Raw genomic sequence first — 18,777 nt, 5'->3', positions numbered from 1 at the left:
TGGGACAGAAACCTCCATCTTCACTGTTTTTATAAAAGGTCAGCATTTTTCAAACCTGAGCATAAGTCAGACATCCCTAAAAGACAATCGAGAAGTCTGGTTCTTGGCACCCATGTCAGGCAGCTCACGACCACATGTGACTCCAGCTCCAAGGAGTCTGATCCCCTCCTGGACTCTGGGTTGCTGAACTCCATGCGCATGCACACACGCACACACATACGCGCAACTGAAAGGCGACAACAAAAATGACATGATGCTGTGCTCAGCCCCACACCCGTTGCCTTCTAGTTGGTGGGAGCTTGCATTGCCAATGTGAGCAGCTGCTTCTGTGGCGCTGTTTTTGCACAGCCCCTGCCCTAATCAAGCCCATTACTTGATGGGGCACTGCAAGAAACAGTTCCTGCCTTATAAAGCTCTCCCTTTGGTATGGCATGAACTTTATATAGGCAGAGGTTGCAGTGGAGTGGGGAAGACCAGCTGCCCGTGCCACATGCAGGAGGGAGTGCCCAGGGCAAATGGGAGCCCATGCCACATGCAGGAGGGAGTGCCCAGGGCAAATAGGAGGTGCTACAGGGCTCTGTTGATTAACACAAGGACTTGCTGTGTTGTCGAGACTGGGCTTGAAGTCACTATACCTGGCCATCCACCTCGGATGTTAGTTATCCTCGGATTCTTGCCTTTTTCCAAAGCCTTTCTGTGTCTTTAGCAACAACCACACAATTTCACCACCCTCGTAGTTACTCTCTTCCCCCTACTTCTCAAATTCCTGATATTTAGAACCTGCTAAAGAGTTCTAATCCACCAGAGTGCTATCCTCACCGGGCATAGTGGCCCACGCCTGTAATCATAGCACTCTGGAGGCCGAGGCTGAGTCACACTGAGTTCTATGGCGGAGACCTATCACAAAAAACAAAGCAAGCAAAATGAAACCTATCACACAGTTCAGCAGTGGCAGATCTGATGAGCCCGTTGCTACCTTGTGCTTGGGCTGCTAAGACTTCTTCTACAAACAGCAACGGCTCCCGGAGCCAGCCAAGCTCAGAATCCCATTTTACCATCTCTGCTCCAGAGACCCAGGGCTTGGAGTTTCAAAGCCGACTGAGACACCGAGAGGCACACCAGGGAAGTGTGGAGCTCCAAGCTGGAAGAGGGGACGGGGAGGAGGAAGCAGAAGCCAAGACAGGCAAAGAGAAATTAGACAGGTTTCAGTGTTGTAGGTGGTTAATCTGAGCGGCCCCGGCCTCCAAACTCTCCCCAGACCAATCCCTGGAAGCTGGATGAGCAGAAGGGAGGCGGGACCATGCCCAACACCAGGACCTTGAGCAAAGTACCTTCCCTTACACAGGACCAGCTGAAGGCCACAAAAACGCAGCCAGGTCGCATCGGGCAGTCCCAGAGGGGAGGACCACCGTGGGCACGGACTCAGGTGCGGTGAGACTGAGGCTCGCCTGCTGGCTTTCTATCCTTCAGCTGGTGAAAAGCAGTGCCACTTGAGAGAGGGAGACAAGGACCAGGGCCCGTCTAACGTGGGCGGGCTCGACATGGGCAGGGCACCACAGCAGCCCCTAACTAGTTTGTTTTCTGAGACGGGGTCTCTCTCTATAACCCCCTGGCTGTCCCAGAACGTAGTATTTAGACCAGGCTGGCCTCAAACACATAGAAATCCACCTGCCTCTGCCTCCCACATGCTGGGATTAAAGGCGTGCGCCACCACATCCAGTATTTGTATCTCCCCCTGCCCCATGTTGTCAAGTGTATTTGGAGTAGTTTGGGCATATGAATCTGGTTTTTCTCTTCTGTTTTCTGTTTTGAGACAGCTTCACACTGTAGCTCAAGCTAGGTTGGGGTGCCTTTGAATAGCCCAGGCTGGCCTTGAGCTCAGAAGAGGGCATCAGACCTCTGGGAGGCGGGATTCCGGATGGTAGTGAGTCTCCTCGTGTGCACAAGGGAACTGGACCAGGTGAGGTGGGAGAGTAGCAGGCTCTTAACCGCTGGGCTATCTCCAGCCCCAGGCTACCCTGAACCCAAGGCAACGCCCTCTGCCTCTCAGTTCTGGGATTACATACAGGAGACACTGCACCCAGCTTCAGTCTGCTTTTTGATTGTAAATTTTGTAATGTTTAAATACATAGCAAGTGTGTTTGATGAAAATTTAGCATGCAAAGCACACACACACACACACACACACAGGCACACACACACACACCACTCAAGCACGGACAGACTCCTTTAAATCCAGCACTTGGGAGGCAGACATGGGCAGATCTGTGGGAGTTCAAGGCCAGCCTGGTCTACAGAGTATGGTACAGAACAACCAGGACTGTTACACAGAAAAACCCTTTCTCGGAAAAAACAAAGAGGCGGGATGGTAAGGAGGGAGGGAGGAAGAAAATTCAGCATGTTAACAGAGGTGTAAATGTAAATTCTCATGAGAAACTGTAATAGTCATAGTATTAAAAATAAAGTACAAATTGTTTAATGTTAAATGATAATATTTGAATACATAGAAGTAAGTAAGTTATTAAAATTAATTCGCCTTTTTCTTTTTGGTAAGGCACAGAGCTGGGTTAGAAAATGGCGGTGCAATTTTCACAATGACCACCAGGTGGCAGCCCTAGCTCAGAAATGCTGAGTTCAAGCTCCCCAGAGGCACACTGGGACTTGGCAGGAGGAAAATGAACCTACCTAGGCTTGTGTTTGTTCTGCTTTTATATTAATTACACTTCACATTTATTTGTATACAAAAAAGCTATTGAGATAGCAAGATATGTGTCCAAGAGCTCTCGCCTGTGGAGTTGCTGGGACTTTGTTAAAAAGTTGCTCTCTCGCTGGAGGCGGGAGTGTTGAGGTAGAGTCTGAGAGAGAGATGAATGTGCTCAAAGCACATTGTATGAAATTATCAAAGAATAAGTAAAAAATATTTTTAAGATTGAACTGCTTTTTGTTTATTTATTTATTTTTTGAGATAGGGTTTCTCTGTGTAGTCCTGGCTGTCCTGGAACTTACTCTGTAGACCAGGCTGGCCTTGAACTCACAGAGATCTGCCTGCCTCTACCTCCTGAGTGCTGAGATTAAAGGCGTGTCTCGCCACATCTGTCCAACTCCCTTTTTAAAAGCACGTGAGTGTGTGTGTAGGTTGGTATGTGTATGTGAGTGTAGATGCTTGAGGAAACCAGAAGAGGGCGCCATATCTCTTGGAGCTGAACTTATAGGCAGATGGGAGCCACTCGGTGTGGGTGCTGGGATCTGGACCCCAGTCTTCTGCAAGAACAGTAAATTCTCTTAACTGCTGAGCTATCTCCTGAGCCCCAGCCTAGGGCTGTAGGATATTAAATTTCTCTGTTTTTGTTGGGAATGGAATCCAGCGCCTCACACATGCTAGACAGGCACTATCCACTTCCACTGCTGAGCGGCATCTCCAGCCTCTATTCTTTTTTTTTTTTGTTGTTGTTGTTTTTGTTTTGTTTTGTTTTGTTTTTCGAGACAGGGTTTCTCTGTGGCTTTGGAGGCTGTCCTGGAACTCACTTTGTAGACCAGGCTGGCCTCGAACTCACAGAGATCCGCCTGCCTCTGCCTCCCGAGTGCTGGGATTAAAGGCATGCGCCACCAACGCCCGGCTTCTAGCCTGTACTTCTGGATCTTAATTAATCATAGTTTTGAGATAGGAACTCACTACAGTAGCTCATGGTTAGTCTGGAACTCTATATAGAGCCGACTGGCCCTGAACTCACAGAGAACCGTCTGCTTCCTGAGTGCCCACAGTAAGGGTGTGTCCCTGACCGTGCGGTAATCTTTGAAATGCCCCATTTTAAGTTTCCCTCCTCTGCTTGGCCTTTCTCCTTTTGTTTTGCTTCTTTGCACAGATTCCACCCCAAATCAAGACTGTGTTCACGCCCTTTTTTTTTTTTTGGTTTTTCGAGACAGGGTTTCTCTGTGGCTTTGGAGGCTGTCCTGGAACTCGCTTGGTAATCCAGGCTGGTCTCGGACTTACAGAGATCCGCCTGCCTCTGCCTCCCGAGTGCTGGGATTAAAGGCGTGCGCCACCAACGCCCGGCTGTGTTCACGCCCTTAATAATTAAGTTGTCCAGGCAGGCTTAGCTTCAACACCATACCATCAGAACATCTAATACTCTGCAAGGCACAGAAAAACCCACTATGAAGAACCCCGAGAAATACAGAAAGGAGCCCAACTCCATGCCACCAACAGGTCAGGCTAGAGTGGCTATGGCTGCCTCAGCCCAATGACCAGGGGAGACACAGAGAAAACCCAGAGGAAGCAGATGTGAGCCGAGCTAGGAGCCGTGGTCATGGCTGAGGCCGCTGGCAGAGGCAGAAATCGGAAAGAAAGGGCCAGAACCTGCCGTCTCAACCCACTCTGACACCTCGGGCAAGAGGCGCCTGCCCAGGCCTGCTTGCCACAGCTCCCTCAGGTGAGGAGCCAAGGACACAGGAAGATCTCCTCCTTCTTCCTATCCTGTCCCTCCCAGTCCCCTCAAGATGGCACTCGGACGATCCTTGCCAGAGGGGAGGTGTTTCCCTGGTGTTCTGGAGTGTGGGGCTTTTCAAAGGGCTCACCAGTCACCTCTCGTTGCTTGATCTTGGGACTTTGATTTCTTCCCTCTGCTCTAGTAGGATTAAATAACAAGAAAAGAAAATACTTGAAAAGAAAACCCACTCGTTGGGATTACAGATTCCACTAGAAACAGGAACACCAGGGCTGTGGACAAGATTCAAAATAAACAAACTAAACAGAAGATGTTAGCAATATCAAATAGGAAAACCCACTAGAGAATCCGGCAGAAATGGTATCCAAACTAGAGTTATTGACAATGGTAGGTAGCTCAGTCCTGTAATCCCAGCACTCAGAAGACTGAGGCAGGAGGATAGCCATGACTTTGAGTATAGAAGGAACTCCACAGTGAGTTTCAGGGCAGCCTAAGTTACAGAATGAAACTCTGTCTCAAAACAGACAGCGCACTACAAAAACAATCTGCTGCGATTGCAGTGACAGCAATATGAGCTCAGTAACAACACTGGTGCACCAGAGAAATTAGAAAATTGGATCAGAAGGAACACTCTCAGAAACAGGAAAGAGAAACAAAAAGTTCAAAGATGCAATGTGAAAGATACGAAATGCAAGAACAGAAGCCCGTCTCGCCCAGGACGCATAAATACAGTCAAAGGGGACATAAGCATCCATCTGAAGAGATAACGGAGGTAAATTCCTCAGACTTCAGTTTACCCAGAGGAGAAGCGCTGGAGTCCTGTAAAGCTGCCGTTCCAGTTTTCAGGGGCTGAGGCAGAAGGATGAGTGACCCCAGGAAGCTGAGACCAACCCGGGCAACACAGTGAGACCCCATCTTAAAAACAAAACCACAGGTTTGAGCTGGCGAACGCTCTGGGGCTCGTCCTGAGTCGTGCTGTGCTGAGATGCAGCGTCAGGCTGGAGGGTCGCAGCTGTGGTGTGACCGCCCATACAGTGACCGCCGCACGCTTGGAGGAGTGAGCAGGCAGACATGGCAGCTCTGGGGTTTCCGGCAGCACAAACACGTGCCAGTGATGAGAACTCGTCAAACTGCACGTTTCTGAGTTGTGCGCTTTGTTCTCCGTCGAGAAGTGCACGGGAGGAGGACCGGGCAGATTGCTAAACGGTAAGAGGGCTTGCTGTGAAAGCAAGAGGACCTGAGTTAAAATCCTCAGGACCCGAGCAAAAGTCACCTGCCTGTAATCCCAGCTTTGAGGGACAGGGGGCTCCCAAGAGCTTGCTGGTCAGTCAACCTATCTGAAACAGCCAGCTTCAGTTAGTTCAGTGCGAGGTCCTGTCTCAAGCAAAATAAGACGGAGAGTAACAGAGGATGACACCAGAAAGCTTTCTTGTCCTCCATATTCGGGAAGGAGCATACGCATGCGCCTGCATACATACACAAATCCAGAGATAAGTGGTAAAATGTGAGGTTTAGTCCTCACCATCCCCAAAACTGGGCATTCATAAATGAATTGGGAAAACAATATTATATGGGAAGAAAGGCAATTACAGACCAAGTATGCCTCATCATATAGACGAAAACACTGAGTGAATACAATATCATTTTAAAAGGATCCTATACCATGACCAAGTGGGATTTGTCCCAAGCGTGCAAAGAGTGATTTGACATGAGAAAATCAATCACAAAATCCAACTTCATTTTATTATCAAAAGCATCCAGAAAAGTGAGACTAGAAGAGAACTTCCTTGATGTGGTAAAGACACCTCCTAAAGAATGCCACAGATTACTGAAAAACAAAAAACAAAAACAACAACAATAAAAAAACGGGCAGTGGTGGCATATGCCTTTAGTCCCAGCATTCGGGAGGCAGAGGCAGGAGGATCTCTGTGAGTTCGAGACCAGCCTGGTCTACAAGAGCAAGTTCCAGGACAGCCGCCAAAGCCACAGAGAAACCCTGTCTTGAAAAACAAAACAAACAAACAAAGAATGCCACAGATTACATCAAATTAGAGCCCACATCCGTAATCACAGCACTGGGGAAGTAGAGGCAGGAGGATCAGAAGTTGAAGGACATCCTCAGCTACACAGGGAGTTTGAGACCAGTCTGGGACACATGAGCATCTGTCTCAAGAAAGAAAAGAAATGTCTGGAGAGATGTTTCAGTGGGTAAGGCCACGGGCTGCTCCTCCAGAGGACCTGGGTTTGATTCTCAGCACCCATATGGCTGCTCACAACCATCTGTAACTTCAGTTCCAAGGAATCTGATTCTTCTGGTATCTGGGGGCACCAGACATGCATGCAGGCAAAATACCCATATACATAAAATAGAAACGTTTAAAGACTCTGCAAACAAAACAGAACTAGCTAGACTCAATGAGGTAGCATCAGATAATGGAGTGATAACATATATTGTCCTTTCTCATGTGTGTGTGTGGGGGTGTGTGTATATGTGGTGTGAGTGTGTGTGTGAGTGTATGTATGTGCATGCATGTATGTATGTGGTGTGGATGAGTGTATGTGTGTACACGTGCACACACAGGTGTGTGTATGTGGTGTGAGTGTGTGTATGAGTGTGTATGCGCATGCATACGCGAATGTGTGTATGTGGTTTGAGTGAGTGTGTGTATATGTGTTGTGTGTGCGTGGTGTGAGTGTGTGTGAGTGCGTGTATTGTGTGAGTGTGTTGTGTGTATGTGTGAGTGTGTGTGCATATATGTGTGTGGTGTGAGTGTGTGTGTGTGAGTGTGAGTGTGTTGTGTGTGCATATGTGTGTGGTGTGAGTGTGTGTATGTGTGTGAGTGTGTTGTGTGTGTGCATATGTGTGTGGTGTGAGTGTGTGTGTATGTGGTTTGAGTGAGTGTGTGTGAGTGCATGTATTGTGTGAGTGTGTGTATTGTGTGAGTGTGTTGTGTGTATGTGTGAGTATGTGTGCATATGTGGGTGTGGTGTGTGTGAGTGTGTGTATTGTGTGAGTGTGTTGTGTGTGCATATGTGTGTGGTGTGAGTGTGTGTATGTGTGTGAGTGTGTTGTGTGTTTGTGTGTGTGGTGTGAGTGACTGTGAGTGTGTGTTGTGTGTGTGCATATATGTGTGTGGTGTGAGTGTGTGTGTGTGATGTGAGTGTGAGTGTGTTGTGTATATGTGTGTGTGTGACTGTGAGTGTGTTGTGTGTGCACTCGAGTGCACATGTGTACGTGTGGAGGTCCACTGTTGATGCTGGGACTGAGCCTTTCTCCCACCCTGTCCACTGAGGCAGGGTCTCTCAGTCAAACCTATGGTTCCGGTTTTCAGGGGCTGAGGCAGGAGGATGTCAGACTAGAGCCTCGGTGGTTGGGATCAGCCTGGCACAGCGCACTTTAGGGATCCCGTCTGCCTTCAAGACTGGAATTACGGGTGGGCCGCCCCACCCCCACGTGGCCCTTACGTGGGTTCTGGAGATCCCGGGTGCAGGGTGCAGTCCTCACACTTGCGAGGCAAGTGCTTTAACCAGTGAGCCGTCCTCCAGCCTTGAAAAGACTTAAACAGAAAGAAGCCCTGATGTGGCCTGGCCCTGCAGGATCTCCACCACAGAACAACAGCAGGACATCCGAGAGGAGCCCCAGTGAGAGCCCAGCATCCATAGTGTAGCAGAAGCCAGAGGCCTCGAACCAGACCAGTGACTCTTAGCAATGAACACTTGCGAGTAAAGGTGTGTGGGTTTACCGTGTGACTCACTGTGTGTCACACCGCAGCTCCCATGACAAGATCGGTTTTCCTTTTCTTTTATCCCTCTTAAATCTTATTTTATTTTATTTGGGGGGGGTTACAAAGGGACAGGGAAATGAATAAGATGGAGATACACAATGTGAAAGACAGAATAAATAATAAAGAAAGAGGGCTGGAGAGATGGCTCAGAGGTTAAGAGCACTGGATGCTCTTCAGAGGTCCTGAGTTCAATTCCCAACACCCACATGGTGACTCACAACCATCTGTAATGAGATCCGATGCCCTCTTCTGGCCTGCAGACATACATGGAGGCAGGATGTTGTATTCATAAAAAAGAACTCATAGAGTGAGTCATGTTTTCACAGGGAGGGAAGGAAGAAAGGAAGGGAGGGAGGAAGGAAGGAAGGAAGGAGCCCTGATGTGGAAAACTATAAAACTAAAGTAAGAACACAATGGATGGGTTTAGGTTGCATAGATAAAGAAAAGTACAGTGAGGGGTGAGGGGTCCTCTGGCCCTTCTGGAGGCGGAAGTCCATCACAGATCTCACTGCACTGACATCACCATGTCAGAAGGCTTGAGGGAGGTCGTGTCCGACCATGCTCACCCTTGCCTCGGCACAACAGCCCCTGCCTCCACTGTCAACTCCTCTGTGTTCCATCTCCCTCAGCCTCTTTCTTAGGGGCCTGGTGGTTGGGCTTAGGACTGAAGACAAGATTTGTTATGTAGTCACACCTGTGTGTAGTCAAGCCTGGTTGGTGGCTCAGTTGGTAGTGCTTGCCTAGCACACATGAAGCCCTGACGTCCACGCCCACGTACGTCCAGCACGGCGGTGCAGGCCTGCACTGGGAAGGCAGCTGAAGAGGTGACTCAGAGGCTGAGTGTTGCCATTTAAAGAGTGGTGGGAAAGAAAGAGGCCATGCAACAGAGCTCATGTGGAGGCTTCTTTTTCAATTAGGGGAAAGGGAGTGGGAAAAGGAGGGGAGGGGGGAGACTGGCCTCTGGGGACAAGAGCAGAAGAGAAAAGAGAGGCAGGGGCAAGGCAGAGGCACAAGCAGAGAAGGGGGTGGGGGGAGGGGAGGATGGGGTGGGCAGGGCCCTTTTAAAAGAGAGTTAGTGAATGTGCACAGGTTGTGCTCTTAGTGGCTGCAGCCGAGGGTGTATCCTATCAGAACCCCAAGGGCAGGCCAGTACAGATGCCCGAATGCTAACACAGAGTGCTTGCTGCTCTTGCAGTGGAACTGAGTTTGGTTCCCAGCAACCACATCTAGCAGCTAACCACTGCCCTCTTCTGGTCTCCATTAGTGCCCACCCTAGAGGCCTCTGGCCTCCCTACTTCCACAGATAAAATACATATTTTTTTATTCAAGGTCATCGTCTTAGGGTTCCAAATGCTGTGAAGAGACACTGTGATCACGGCAACTCTTACAAAGAAAACATTTAATTGGGGTGTCTGGCTTACAGTTTCAGAGTTCAGGCCATCATCATCATGGTGGGGAGCATGGCGGCGTGCAGGCAGATGTGGTGCTGGAGAAGCAGCTGAGATCCTGCATCTTGCAGGCAGCAGGAAGTCAACTGAGACACTGGGTGGTATCCTGAGAATAGGGAATCTCAAATCCTATTGCCACAATGATGCACGTCCTCCAACAGGACCACACCCACTCCAACAAAGCCACACTTCCTAATAGTGGCAGCTCCTGTGAGATTGTGGGGGCCAATTACATCCAAACCGCAGCCACCCTCAGCTGCATAGAAAGTTTGAAGCTAATTTGGGAGACATCCAAGACTCTGTCTCAAAAACAAACAACAAAATAGACCACTTTTTAAAATAACCTTTACAGGTCCCTAACACAAGATGAAATGTCCCTAGTGGCCATCTTTTAACCCGTTACAGCATGTGTAAATGGAGTCCCAAGGCAGCAGAGGGCAGGCACACATCCTGTTTGGAAAGGGAGTGGTGAAGGAAATTTCTGGAACAGGTTTTTAAAGGCAATTAGCTTTTTGGATATTTTTAATTCTGTTTATTTTTTTCTTTTCTTTCTTTTTTTGTTTTTTGTTTGCTTGTTTGTTTTCAGGACAAGGTGTCTTTGTGGTATAACAGTCCTAGCTGTTCTGGAACTCTCTTGTAGAAGAGGCTGGTCTTGAACTCACAGAGATCCACCTGCCTCTGCCTCCCGAGTGCTGGGATTAAAGGTGTGTGCCCCCACTGCCCAGTGAATTCTGTTTATTTTTTATTGTATGTGTGTATGAGCTACATGGGAGCACATATATGTCACCATGTGCATGTAGAGGTCAGAGGACGACTTTGTGGAGTTGGTTCTCTCCTTCTATTTTATGTAGGCTCCAAGGGCTAACAGGCTTGCAGGACAAGTGCTGAGCTATCTCACTAAACCGCAACTGTCTGTAATCCATAGTTTTAAGACTTTAAGGCAGCGGGCATTGGTGGCGCATGCCTTTAGTCCCAGCACTCGGGAGGCAGAGGTAGGTGGATCTCTGTGAGTTTGAGGCCAGCTTGGTCTACAGAGCGAGTTCCAGGACAGCCTCCAAAACAATACAGAGAAACCCTGTCTCGAAAAACAACAACAATAACAAAAAAGAATTCCAAGAAGGATGAAGTACAGAGGAGAGCTATGGGCAGGGGACAAGGCTCAGCGACTCTGTACCGGCTTGATAGTCACAAAGTCCAGGAGTCTGACCCTAGCGCAGGTCACAAAAGGAAACCAAACATCAACCTGTTCAAGCCAAGCTGAGTCTTGAAAGCATCCACAGAAAACACAAAACCTCTCACATGCAACAGGGAGGCCTGATGTGTGGCACATACCTTTGAGCCAGCATTCGCCAGAGGCAGGGACAGGTGGGTTTCTTTTAGTCTGCGGCCAGGATGGTCTGCATAGGGAGTTCCCAGCTAGTCAGCGAACATAGAAAGAGAGACTATGTCTTCAAAAACCAAAGCAAAACAAGCAGCAGAGAGGGCTGAGGACATAGGTCAGTAGTAGAGCACTCACCTAGCAGGCAGTAGGCCTTAGGTTAAGTTCCCAGTATGGACAGATGGACAGACAACCAGAAGACCATCAGACAAAAGTCAAAAGATATGCAGATTTAACTATGAGGCAGATTAACCAAGTCCAGGATGAACCATAACACCAGGGCCTTAAGGGACGGGCAGGGGAGCATTTCTATTGACGATTAAATGAGAATGAAATGATAAGATCTATATAACAGTTTGTAATTCTACAGTAAATGGCATTGAGTTGTTAATGAGGTCAGGTGCTCTCACAAGGAGAGACACAGTACTCCTGATCCAAGGAGCTGTCACTCCATCTGCAACCTGGCAAAGAGACTGAAGCCAGGGTGATCCAGCCTCTGAACTTGTCAAAGGCAGAAAAAACTGTGAACCAGGAGAGGAGACAGTGTGGGACACGGACAGTGGTGGCGCACTCCTTTAATCCCAGCACTCGGGAGGCAGAGGCAGGTGGATCTCTGTGAGTTTGAGGCTGGGCTGGACCGATAGCCTCCGAACCAATAAAGAGAAACCCTGTCTCATAAAAACCAAAAAAAAAAAAAAAATGTTTTAGTAGCCGGGCAGTGGTGGCGCACTCCTTTAATCCCAGAACTCGGGAGGCAGAGGCAGGCGGATCTCTGTGAACTCAAGGCCGGGCTGGACCGATAGCCTCCAAAACAATACAGAGAAACCCTGTCTCGTAAAAACCAAAAAAAAAAAAAAAGTTTTAATAACATAGGTTTTTTTTTTTTTTTTTTTTTTGGTTTTTCGAGACAGGGTTTCTCTACATTGTTTTGGAGACTGTCCTGGAACTCGCTCGGTAGACCAGGCTGGCCTCGAACTCACAGAGATCCGCCTGCCTCTGCCTCCCAAGTGCTGGGATTAAAGGCGTGTGCCACCAACGCCCGGCCAGGTTTTTTTTTTTTTTATGACAATGAGATATATCTGCTCCTGGCAGCACCGATCTACTTCAGAGAAGATGATGGGCATCAAAGAAACTCCACATGGAGTTTGCTTTCTTTGTGGCAAAGGTAAGCCACTGGGCAAGAAAGTGCCCTTGCCTCACCTGCTGACAGGATGCTGTCCAAATTGGACAAACAGGACACAAAAAGAGAGTGACTGCCAAAACTTGCCAAGACAAGGCAGGACAGTCCTTCAAAAATCCTGCTTACAGAAAAGTTTGTCATATATGCTATACCTATAGGCTGGGATGGATGACCCAATGCTGCAGAGGAACCTTGGGTGACTGTCCAGGTAGCCAGCTGTTTCTGTCATTTCTCACATTTTTTGGAAGTCATTTGCTTGCACTTTGTGCTTGTTCAGTTCATATTACCTCCTTCTCAGGTCTCTGAGGAAGTTGAAAACTAGATAGTTATAGTTTTCCTTGTTTACCAGATGCAGAAAAGAAACTGACTAAAGAGGTATAAAGTATATAAGGTTGAGAGAGATCAAAAGATAGTTTTGGATGGTAATGCAAGTTATGATACAAAGTAAATTAGGTAACAGACTTTGGACTCACCAAGATAGGATAGATAATGGAGTATTTTCTCTGAATTTGTCAGATGGAAATGGACTAGACACTGTTGATGTAATTACTGCCTGTATATATTGTATAGTTGTTGTACTTACTATACATAATTTCCTTGTATTAGTTATAGCCTTTTTAAATTCTAAACAAAATAGGAGAAGTGTAGTGATATATTCTTTGTAATCTAACAAATAAAGCTTGCCTGAGGATCAGAACGCAGAGCTAAGCCAATAGTTAGCCACTCACATTAGCCACTAGTTGGCGACAGAGGACAGGCAGTGGTGGCCACACATTTGATTCTAGCACTTGGGAAACGGGCAGATGGATCTCCGTGAGTTCAAGGCCACCCTGGGCTACATGAGAGTGAGTCAGTCTAAAAGAGAAACAGAGCTCACGCCTTTGGTGCCAGCACTTGGGATGACACACCTTTAATCCCAGCAGCAGAGAGGAATACAAGGCAGGAGCTCAGTGTGGTCCTCTCCGAGGTTTTTGGTGGAGAGCACTGAGGTTTACAGTCACTCTGAGGACAGGATCAGCCCCCTTTGGTCTTAGCCTTGGTAGAGGTGAGAGCTCTCTGGTAGGCTGGCTGCTTTGCTTCTCTGATCTTCAGCCTGAACCCTAATATCTGTCTCTGGGTTTTTATTATTCATGCTACAGTTCTAAGAAAAGAGGAAGTAGGAAGAAGACCCATCAGGGTGTATGCAACCTAGAAAGGGACCAGTAATACGTCTCCTTGGTGGGTGACACGGGTAATTCCAGTCGCAGGCCCCCTGGACCACAAAGACACACAGAATCAGTGTTATAATTAGATGATTTTATTGCAGTTTTTTTAGGGGGAGGGGAGGCAAGAACCACAGACTCAGTTGGCTTCCAAGATCTCCTGAACCCAAGGTATGAGGGATGTGACTCGGGAATACACAGCAGGCGTGGAGGTAGAGCAGACACCACTGCCCCAAGACACGATCCCTGCCAGGGTCCAGACTCCATCCTTCTGGCAGACAAGAGGGCCACCAGAGTCACCCTGCAGAGAAATACAAAGGACTCGTCTTCAAGCCTGACAAGGACGCCTGGACCTGGTGGGATGCAAGGGGACAAGGGGACGTATAGGGAAGTTCCTGGAGTTCACTGACAACCCCAGCTGTGCTCGTGAATTCTGGAGGGACCTACACAGCCAGCTTCCCTCTGTGAGAAGGAGACACGTAGAGCTCACAGAGCTGGTGACAAGAGTGGGTACCCTGTGGGCAGTATAGCACCAGTCTGGGCAGAGGCATCTGTTGACATCAGCCCATCCTTTTCTGGGCACTGGGAAGGAACGAGGGTCAGCAGAGAGGGCAGTGGGAACACAGAGCACCGAGGCCCGTGCTCTCCGCCAGCGGGTCCAGGGCTAGGCAGCTCTGTGAATGGGGGGGGGGGGCTGTACCATGCAGGAGGAGACACCACTGGCGCCTGCGCAGATCATCACGTCGGTGATCTTAGAGCCCCAGTACTGCTTGCATTCAGCGGTGGACACAATGGGCAAGGCTGCCTGCTGCAGCTTGTCAGGAGTCGTGAGGGCTGCGGGGACAGCGGGAATGGAGTCAGGGTCCCTAGGTCCATCAGCCTACTGCACGGATAGCACCATGGGCTTTTTTCAGGCCTCTGTGGGGACAGCTGCTGTCTGGTTCCACCTCAGGCAGGCCTGGGTCTCGAGCCCGGATGTTACATTGTCCTTGTCCTACCCTGGGTGCGGTAGGTAAGATTTCAAGACAGCATGGCACCCACCCTACTGGATGGGACTTACAGTAGGTCTGGGGCCAGGGAGGACAGTACCTCCTGCTGAGCTGAGGGCCCGTTTCTCCATCTTATCAGCGATCCTTTGTTTGTGCAGGTAGGTTTTAAATATTAAGTCTTAACTAACAGGTACCAATTGTTAACTCTATAGATTGCTAGTTAATAATTTTTGCTTTCAGACAGGGTCTGATTATATAGCTCTGGCTGACCTGGAACTCACAGGATGTGCCTGCCTCTACTTCCCAAATGCTGGGATTAAAGTGTGCCAACATGCCCAGCTTTAATTAACAAATTTCAAATTAAGAAACGTAAACATGGGGGCTGGAGAGATGGCTCAGAGGTTAAGAGTATTGGCTGTTCTTCCAGAGGACCTGAGTTCAATTTCCAGCAACCACATGGTGGCTCACAACCATCTGTAATGAAATATATATAATAAATAAATCTTAAAAATGTTTAAAAAAAGGAAATGTAAAGATGTATTAATGTTGAGATTTAGACAAAGAAAGGGAGGGAGGGAGGCAGGGAGAAAAGGAAGGGAGGGAGGGAGGACAGGGGTCAGGCTGGAAGACCCCGCGGCCTTGGCAGGCTGACCCTTGGACAGCCTCTGCTCTAGGAAGGCACACTCACCGTTGTACTTGGTCCTGCCCCAGCCGGTGGTGGCACACACTGTCCCAGCGGGGAAGTCATCGTCAGCACTGGGCAGACAGACAGCAGACACAGTCTCAGAGAACTGGGCAGGAGTGGCCAGCTTGAGCAGGGTGATGTCATTGCGTACAGTGAACATGTTGAACTTGGGGTTCTTGAAAACCTGTGGGGACCAGAAGCTCCGCTGAGACCTGGGTGGGGCTGGGCTCCGCCGAGTTCCAGGGGACACGCTCCTCTGCTCCTTTCCCCTTTGACCCCATCAGAACAGACCCAGAATTCTAAGGCCAGGCCCAGGTCCACTGTGCTCCTGCCCTTCAAGGGGGGGCCTTCCCTCGTGGGCTCCCCCGCAGCTTGTGGGTGAGCCCTTCACCATGCAGCAGCCTGCGTACCTTTGCGATCTTCAGAACCTGGATGTTCTCGGCGTCAGAGCCCTGGTCAAACTCTCCAGCCACCACCACATCAGATGTCCTAGGCGTTGAGACACACAGGGGTGAAGATGAAGAATGGATCTGATCCCCTCCCCAATCCCAAGTAAAGCTGGAAGTAGAACCCCAACATGGTCTGGGACTCACGTGACCCCACAGTGGGCAGCAGTGACCACCCAGTCTTCACTGATGATGGAGCCCCCACAGAAATGAAAGCCAGTCTTGTCCTGGGCAAGATGAGGAAGAAGGTCAGTGGCTCCCACCTGGGCAGCACCCCAGGATGTGTTTCATGTGCCCAGAATCCCCCCTCACCTGCAGGGACACCTGCCAGGGCCAGGAGCCAGGGATAGCATCCTCTCCATTGACGATCCTGGACAGACCGGCCAGCACAGGGTGGATGGCAGGGACCCCACAGCCTAGGGGGACAGGGATGGTCATGTTGAGAAACAATTCTGTCAACTCAGGGCCCACTGAGTCCGTGCCATCTCCCCTGGAAACATCTCGCTCCCCTCCATCCTCTCGGCCCCGGGGTCGCCTCACACACAGTCTCCTGACCCAGTTATCATCCCAGGAATGAAAAGGCTTATCGCAGGAGGAGGAACAGAAAACAGGCTGGCCCACCAGACTGAATGGCTCAACCTCCGGGCTGGCCATTTCCGTGGTACCTGCCTATTTCGGTAACTATTTGTCAGGTGACATTTGGTTCCTTAATTTTTTTTTCTGAGACAGGGTTTCTCTGTGTGGCCCTGGCTGTCCTGGAACTTGCTCTGTAGCCCAGGCTGGCTTCAAACGTGCACCAGCCTCTGTCCCCCGAATACTAGGATTAAAGAGGCACACCACCCTCACCCCCCTTGGTTCCTTAACTTTTTAAGGAAATTAGACTTTGTGCCGGGTATGTCGGGGCACTGTTTTAACGTCAACACTCAGGAGACAGGCAGGGAGATCTCCGAGTTCAAGGCCAGCCTGATTTAGATAGAGTTCCAGGACAGCCAGGGCCACTGAGGCTGAGCAGATGGTTCAGCAGGTAAGAGTATTCGTGTATGCTTGATGATCTCAGTTCAGATCCCCAACACCCATGTAATAAAAAAAGTAGGCTGGCATCGTGGCAAAAGCCTATAGTCCCAGCGGCTCTGAAGGTTGAGGCAGGAGAACTGCTTAAGCCCAGGAGTTGCCTGGTCGAGCCAAAGGGTGAGAGGGTGTTTCGGTACAAAATAAGCAACAGCGACAAAGAAGAGAGAGGAGGGGTAGAGATTGCTCTGAAATTGAGCGCGATGGTGCCTGCCGGCAATCCTGGCACTTGGGAAATGGAGGCAGGAGGATCAGGACTACATAAGACCCTGTCTCTGCAGGAGGCATCATTTCCCACGTGCTAGGACTACAGGCACACCACTGCGTCTGGCTGATTTCTCCCCTTTTCTTTTTAGTAGTTGTTTTCTTTGTTTTATAAATGAAAAGCAAAATGTTAAGCTGGATGTGGTGGCATTAAATCTTTTACCCAAGGACTTGGGGGGGCTGAGGCGAAAGGATTGCTCTAAGTTTGAACCTGCCTGGGCTGCATAGTAGATTCTGGGCTAACCTGGCCTAACTCTGTCTCAAACAACAAAAAAAAGCAAACAACAGAAGGAAAACAAAACACTTTGCATTTGCGGGCACAGCGAGCGAACCCCAGGTAGCAGGGCAGCTGGCTCCTGCTCTGCTGCAGGGCCCCCACCTCAGACACATCTGGATGTGTGGTTCCCTGCTGGGCCTGGCTTGTCTTTTTGCTCCTGAAGCAGGGTATAAGGGTCCAAAAGTCCTAGAAGGACCCCTGTTCTCCCTGAGATTTTGGGGTGCTGGTCCTGGTTCAAGCAGATAAGTCCCTCTGGCTCCTCCCCCATGGGGCCTGAACCCCAGCACTTACCAAAGGTGGCCCCCACAAAGGCAAAGCAGGACAAGAGCCAGAGGAATGCCATGGTGCTGGTCAGCCGAGTGAGGCTTGCCTACTCTGGGACTCTTTTATGTCCCCAAGGGTCCCCAGGCCCTGCCCAGTCCCTGTGACCCTAGCCAACTTGGTCCAAGAGCCCTTGCTATCCAGAGACCTTGAACAGAAGTGGGGGCCAACGCCCTTATCACAGTCTAGCTTGGCTCTTAGCCTGTAACGCCCAACCCATGGGAAAAGGACAGCTGATATAACAGCGGCCATGAGCTTTGGTGGTGCCCGGCATCCCCAAGGCACTGGACAAGAGTCCCGCGGGAGCACACGCCCTGCAGAGTCTGCTTCTGCATTCTTCTGGGAGCAGGGCTAGGAGACTCAGTGCCCATCCCAATGACACAAGGATTCCCAGCTCTTAAGGCAGTCCAGGACAGATTCAGTGAAGCTGGTGATTGGGTGGCTAGCTCATGACCACAAATGTGTTTCACTCATTTGAAACAAAGGGTTATATAGACAGGGATCACCTTGTCCCCAGCCCCACCAAACAGTCTAAGTGTGAGAGGAGGGACAGCAATGGTCCTAGCCACAGGACAGTAATCTCGGTGTGTCTACGGTGATCAGTGGGATTCCCTCCTGTGATAATTCCCAACCTGTGGAATTAGTCTTAGGCTTGGGAGTGTCCACCTAATGCACAGGAAGTCCTGGGTTCAACTCCTACCGTGTCATACACTGGTGATGTAGACTGTAATCTAAGCATTCCACAGAGGTGAAGGCAAGAGAATCAGAAGTTCAAGGTCACTCTCAGTCAAATAGCAAGTTCTAGGCTAGCCTAGGCTACTTGAGAGCCTATCTCAAAAAGAAGAGGAGGAAGCAGAGGAGGTCTTTGGATAAAGTCTTAGTTTCTTTTCAAGAAGTTATGTTTACTGCACAAGAGTAATGCCTTGGGGGTTAAGAGCACCGGCTGCTCTTCCAGAGGACACAGGTTTGAGTCCTAGCACCCTCATGGCGGCTCACAACTGTCCGAAACACTAGTTCCAGGTGATCCAACGCCTTCTGGCCTCTCTGAGCACAGAATGCATGTGGGGCATAGGCAGACATGCGGCCAAAACACCGACAAACATATTGCAAACGACACTTACTTATGGGGGCAGCACACCACATAAGTGGCACGCTGTCCATGCGGCGGCCAAAGGACAACGTATAAGGGCAGCTCTCACTTTCCGCCACGTGGATCCCGGGATTGAACCCAGATTATCAGGGTGGGTAGCAGGTACCCTTACCCATGGCGCCATCTCACTGGCTCTCTT

The 18,777-nt window shown here is 49.5% G+C and overlaps 1 protein-coding gene across 1 annotated transcript; it reads right to left on the bottom strand.

Annotated features, from left to right (window-relative positions):
* Positions 1 to 13,517: 13,517 nt before the first annotated feature.
* LOC101825831 (chymotrypsinogen B) lies at positions 13,518 to 17,589 on the bottom strand. The gene is made up of 7 exons (XM_005073050.4): positions 17,459 to 17,589; positions 15,871 to 15,974; positions 15,706 to 15,785; positions 15,523 to 15,601; positions 15,116 to 15,296; positions 14,139 to 14,272; positions 13,518 to 13,739 (listed from the first exon to the last, which is right to left on the bottom strand). Exons 1-7 carry the CDS (start codon positions 17,508 to 17,510, stop codon positions 13,578 to 13,580), a joined length of 792 nt encoding a protein of 263 aa, XP_005073107.1. The 5' UTR covers positions 17,511 to 17,589; the 3' UTR covers positions 13,518 to 13,577.
* Between the last annotated feature and the right edge of the window lie 1,188 nt (positions 17,590 to 18,777).

This window comes from Mesocricetus auratus, unplaced genomic scaffold, assembly GCF_017639785.1.
Source record: "Mesocricetus auratus isolate SY011 unplaced genomic scaffold, BCM_Maur_2.0 Super-Scaffold_6723, whole genome shotgun sequence".
NCBI classification, from domain to species: Eukaryota; Metazoa; Chordata; class Mammalia; order Rodentia; family Cricetidae; genus Mesocricetus; species Mesocricetus auratus.
Note: the sequence above shows the minus strand (reverse complement) of the source record. Positions and strands in the feature narration are given on the sequence as shown.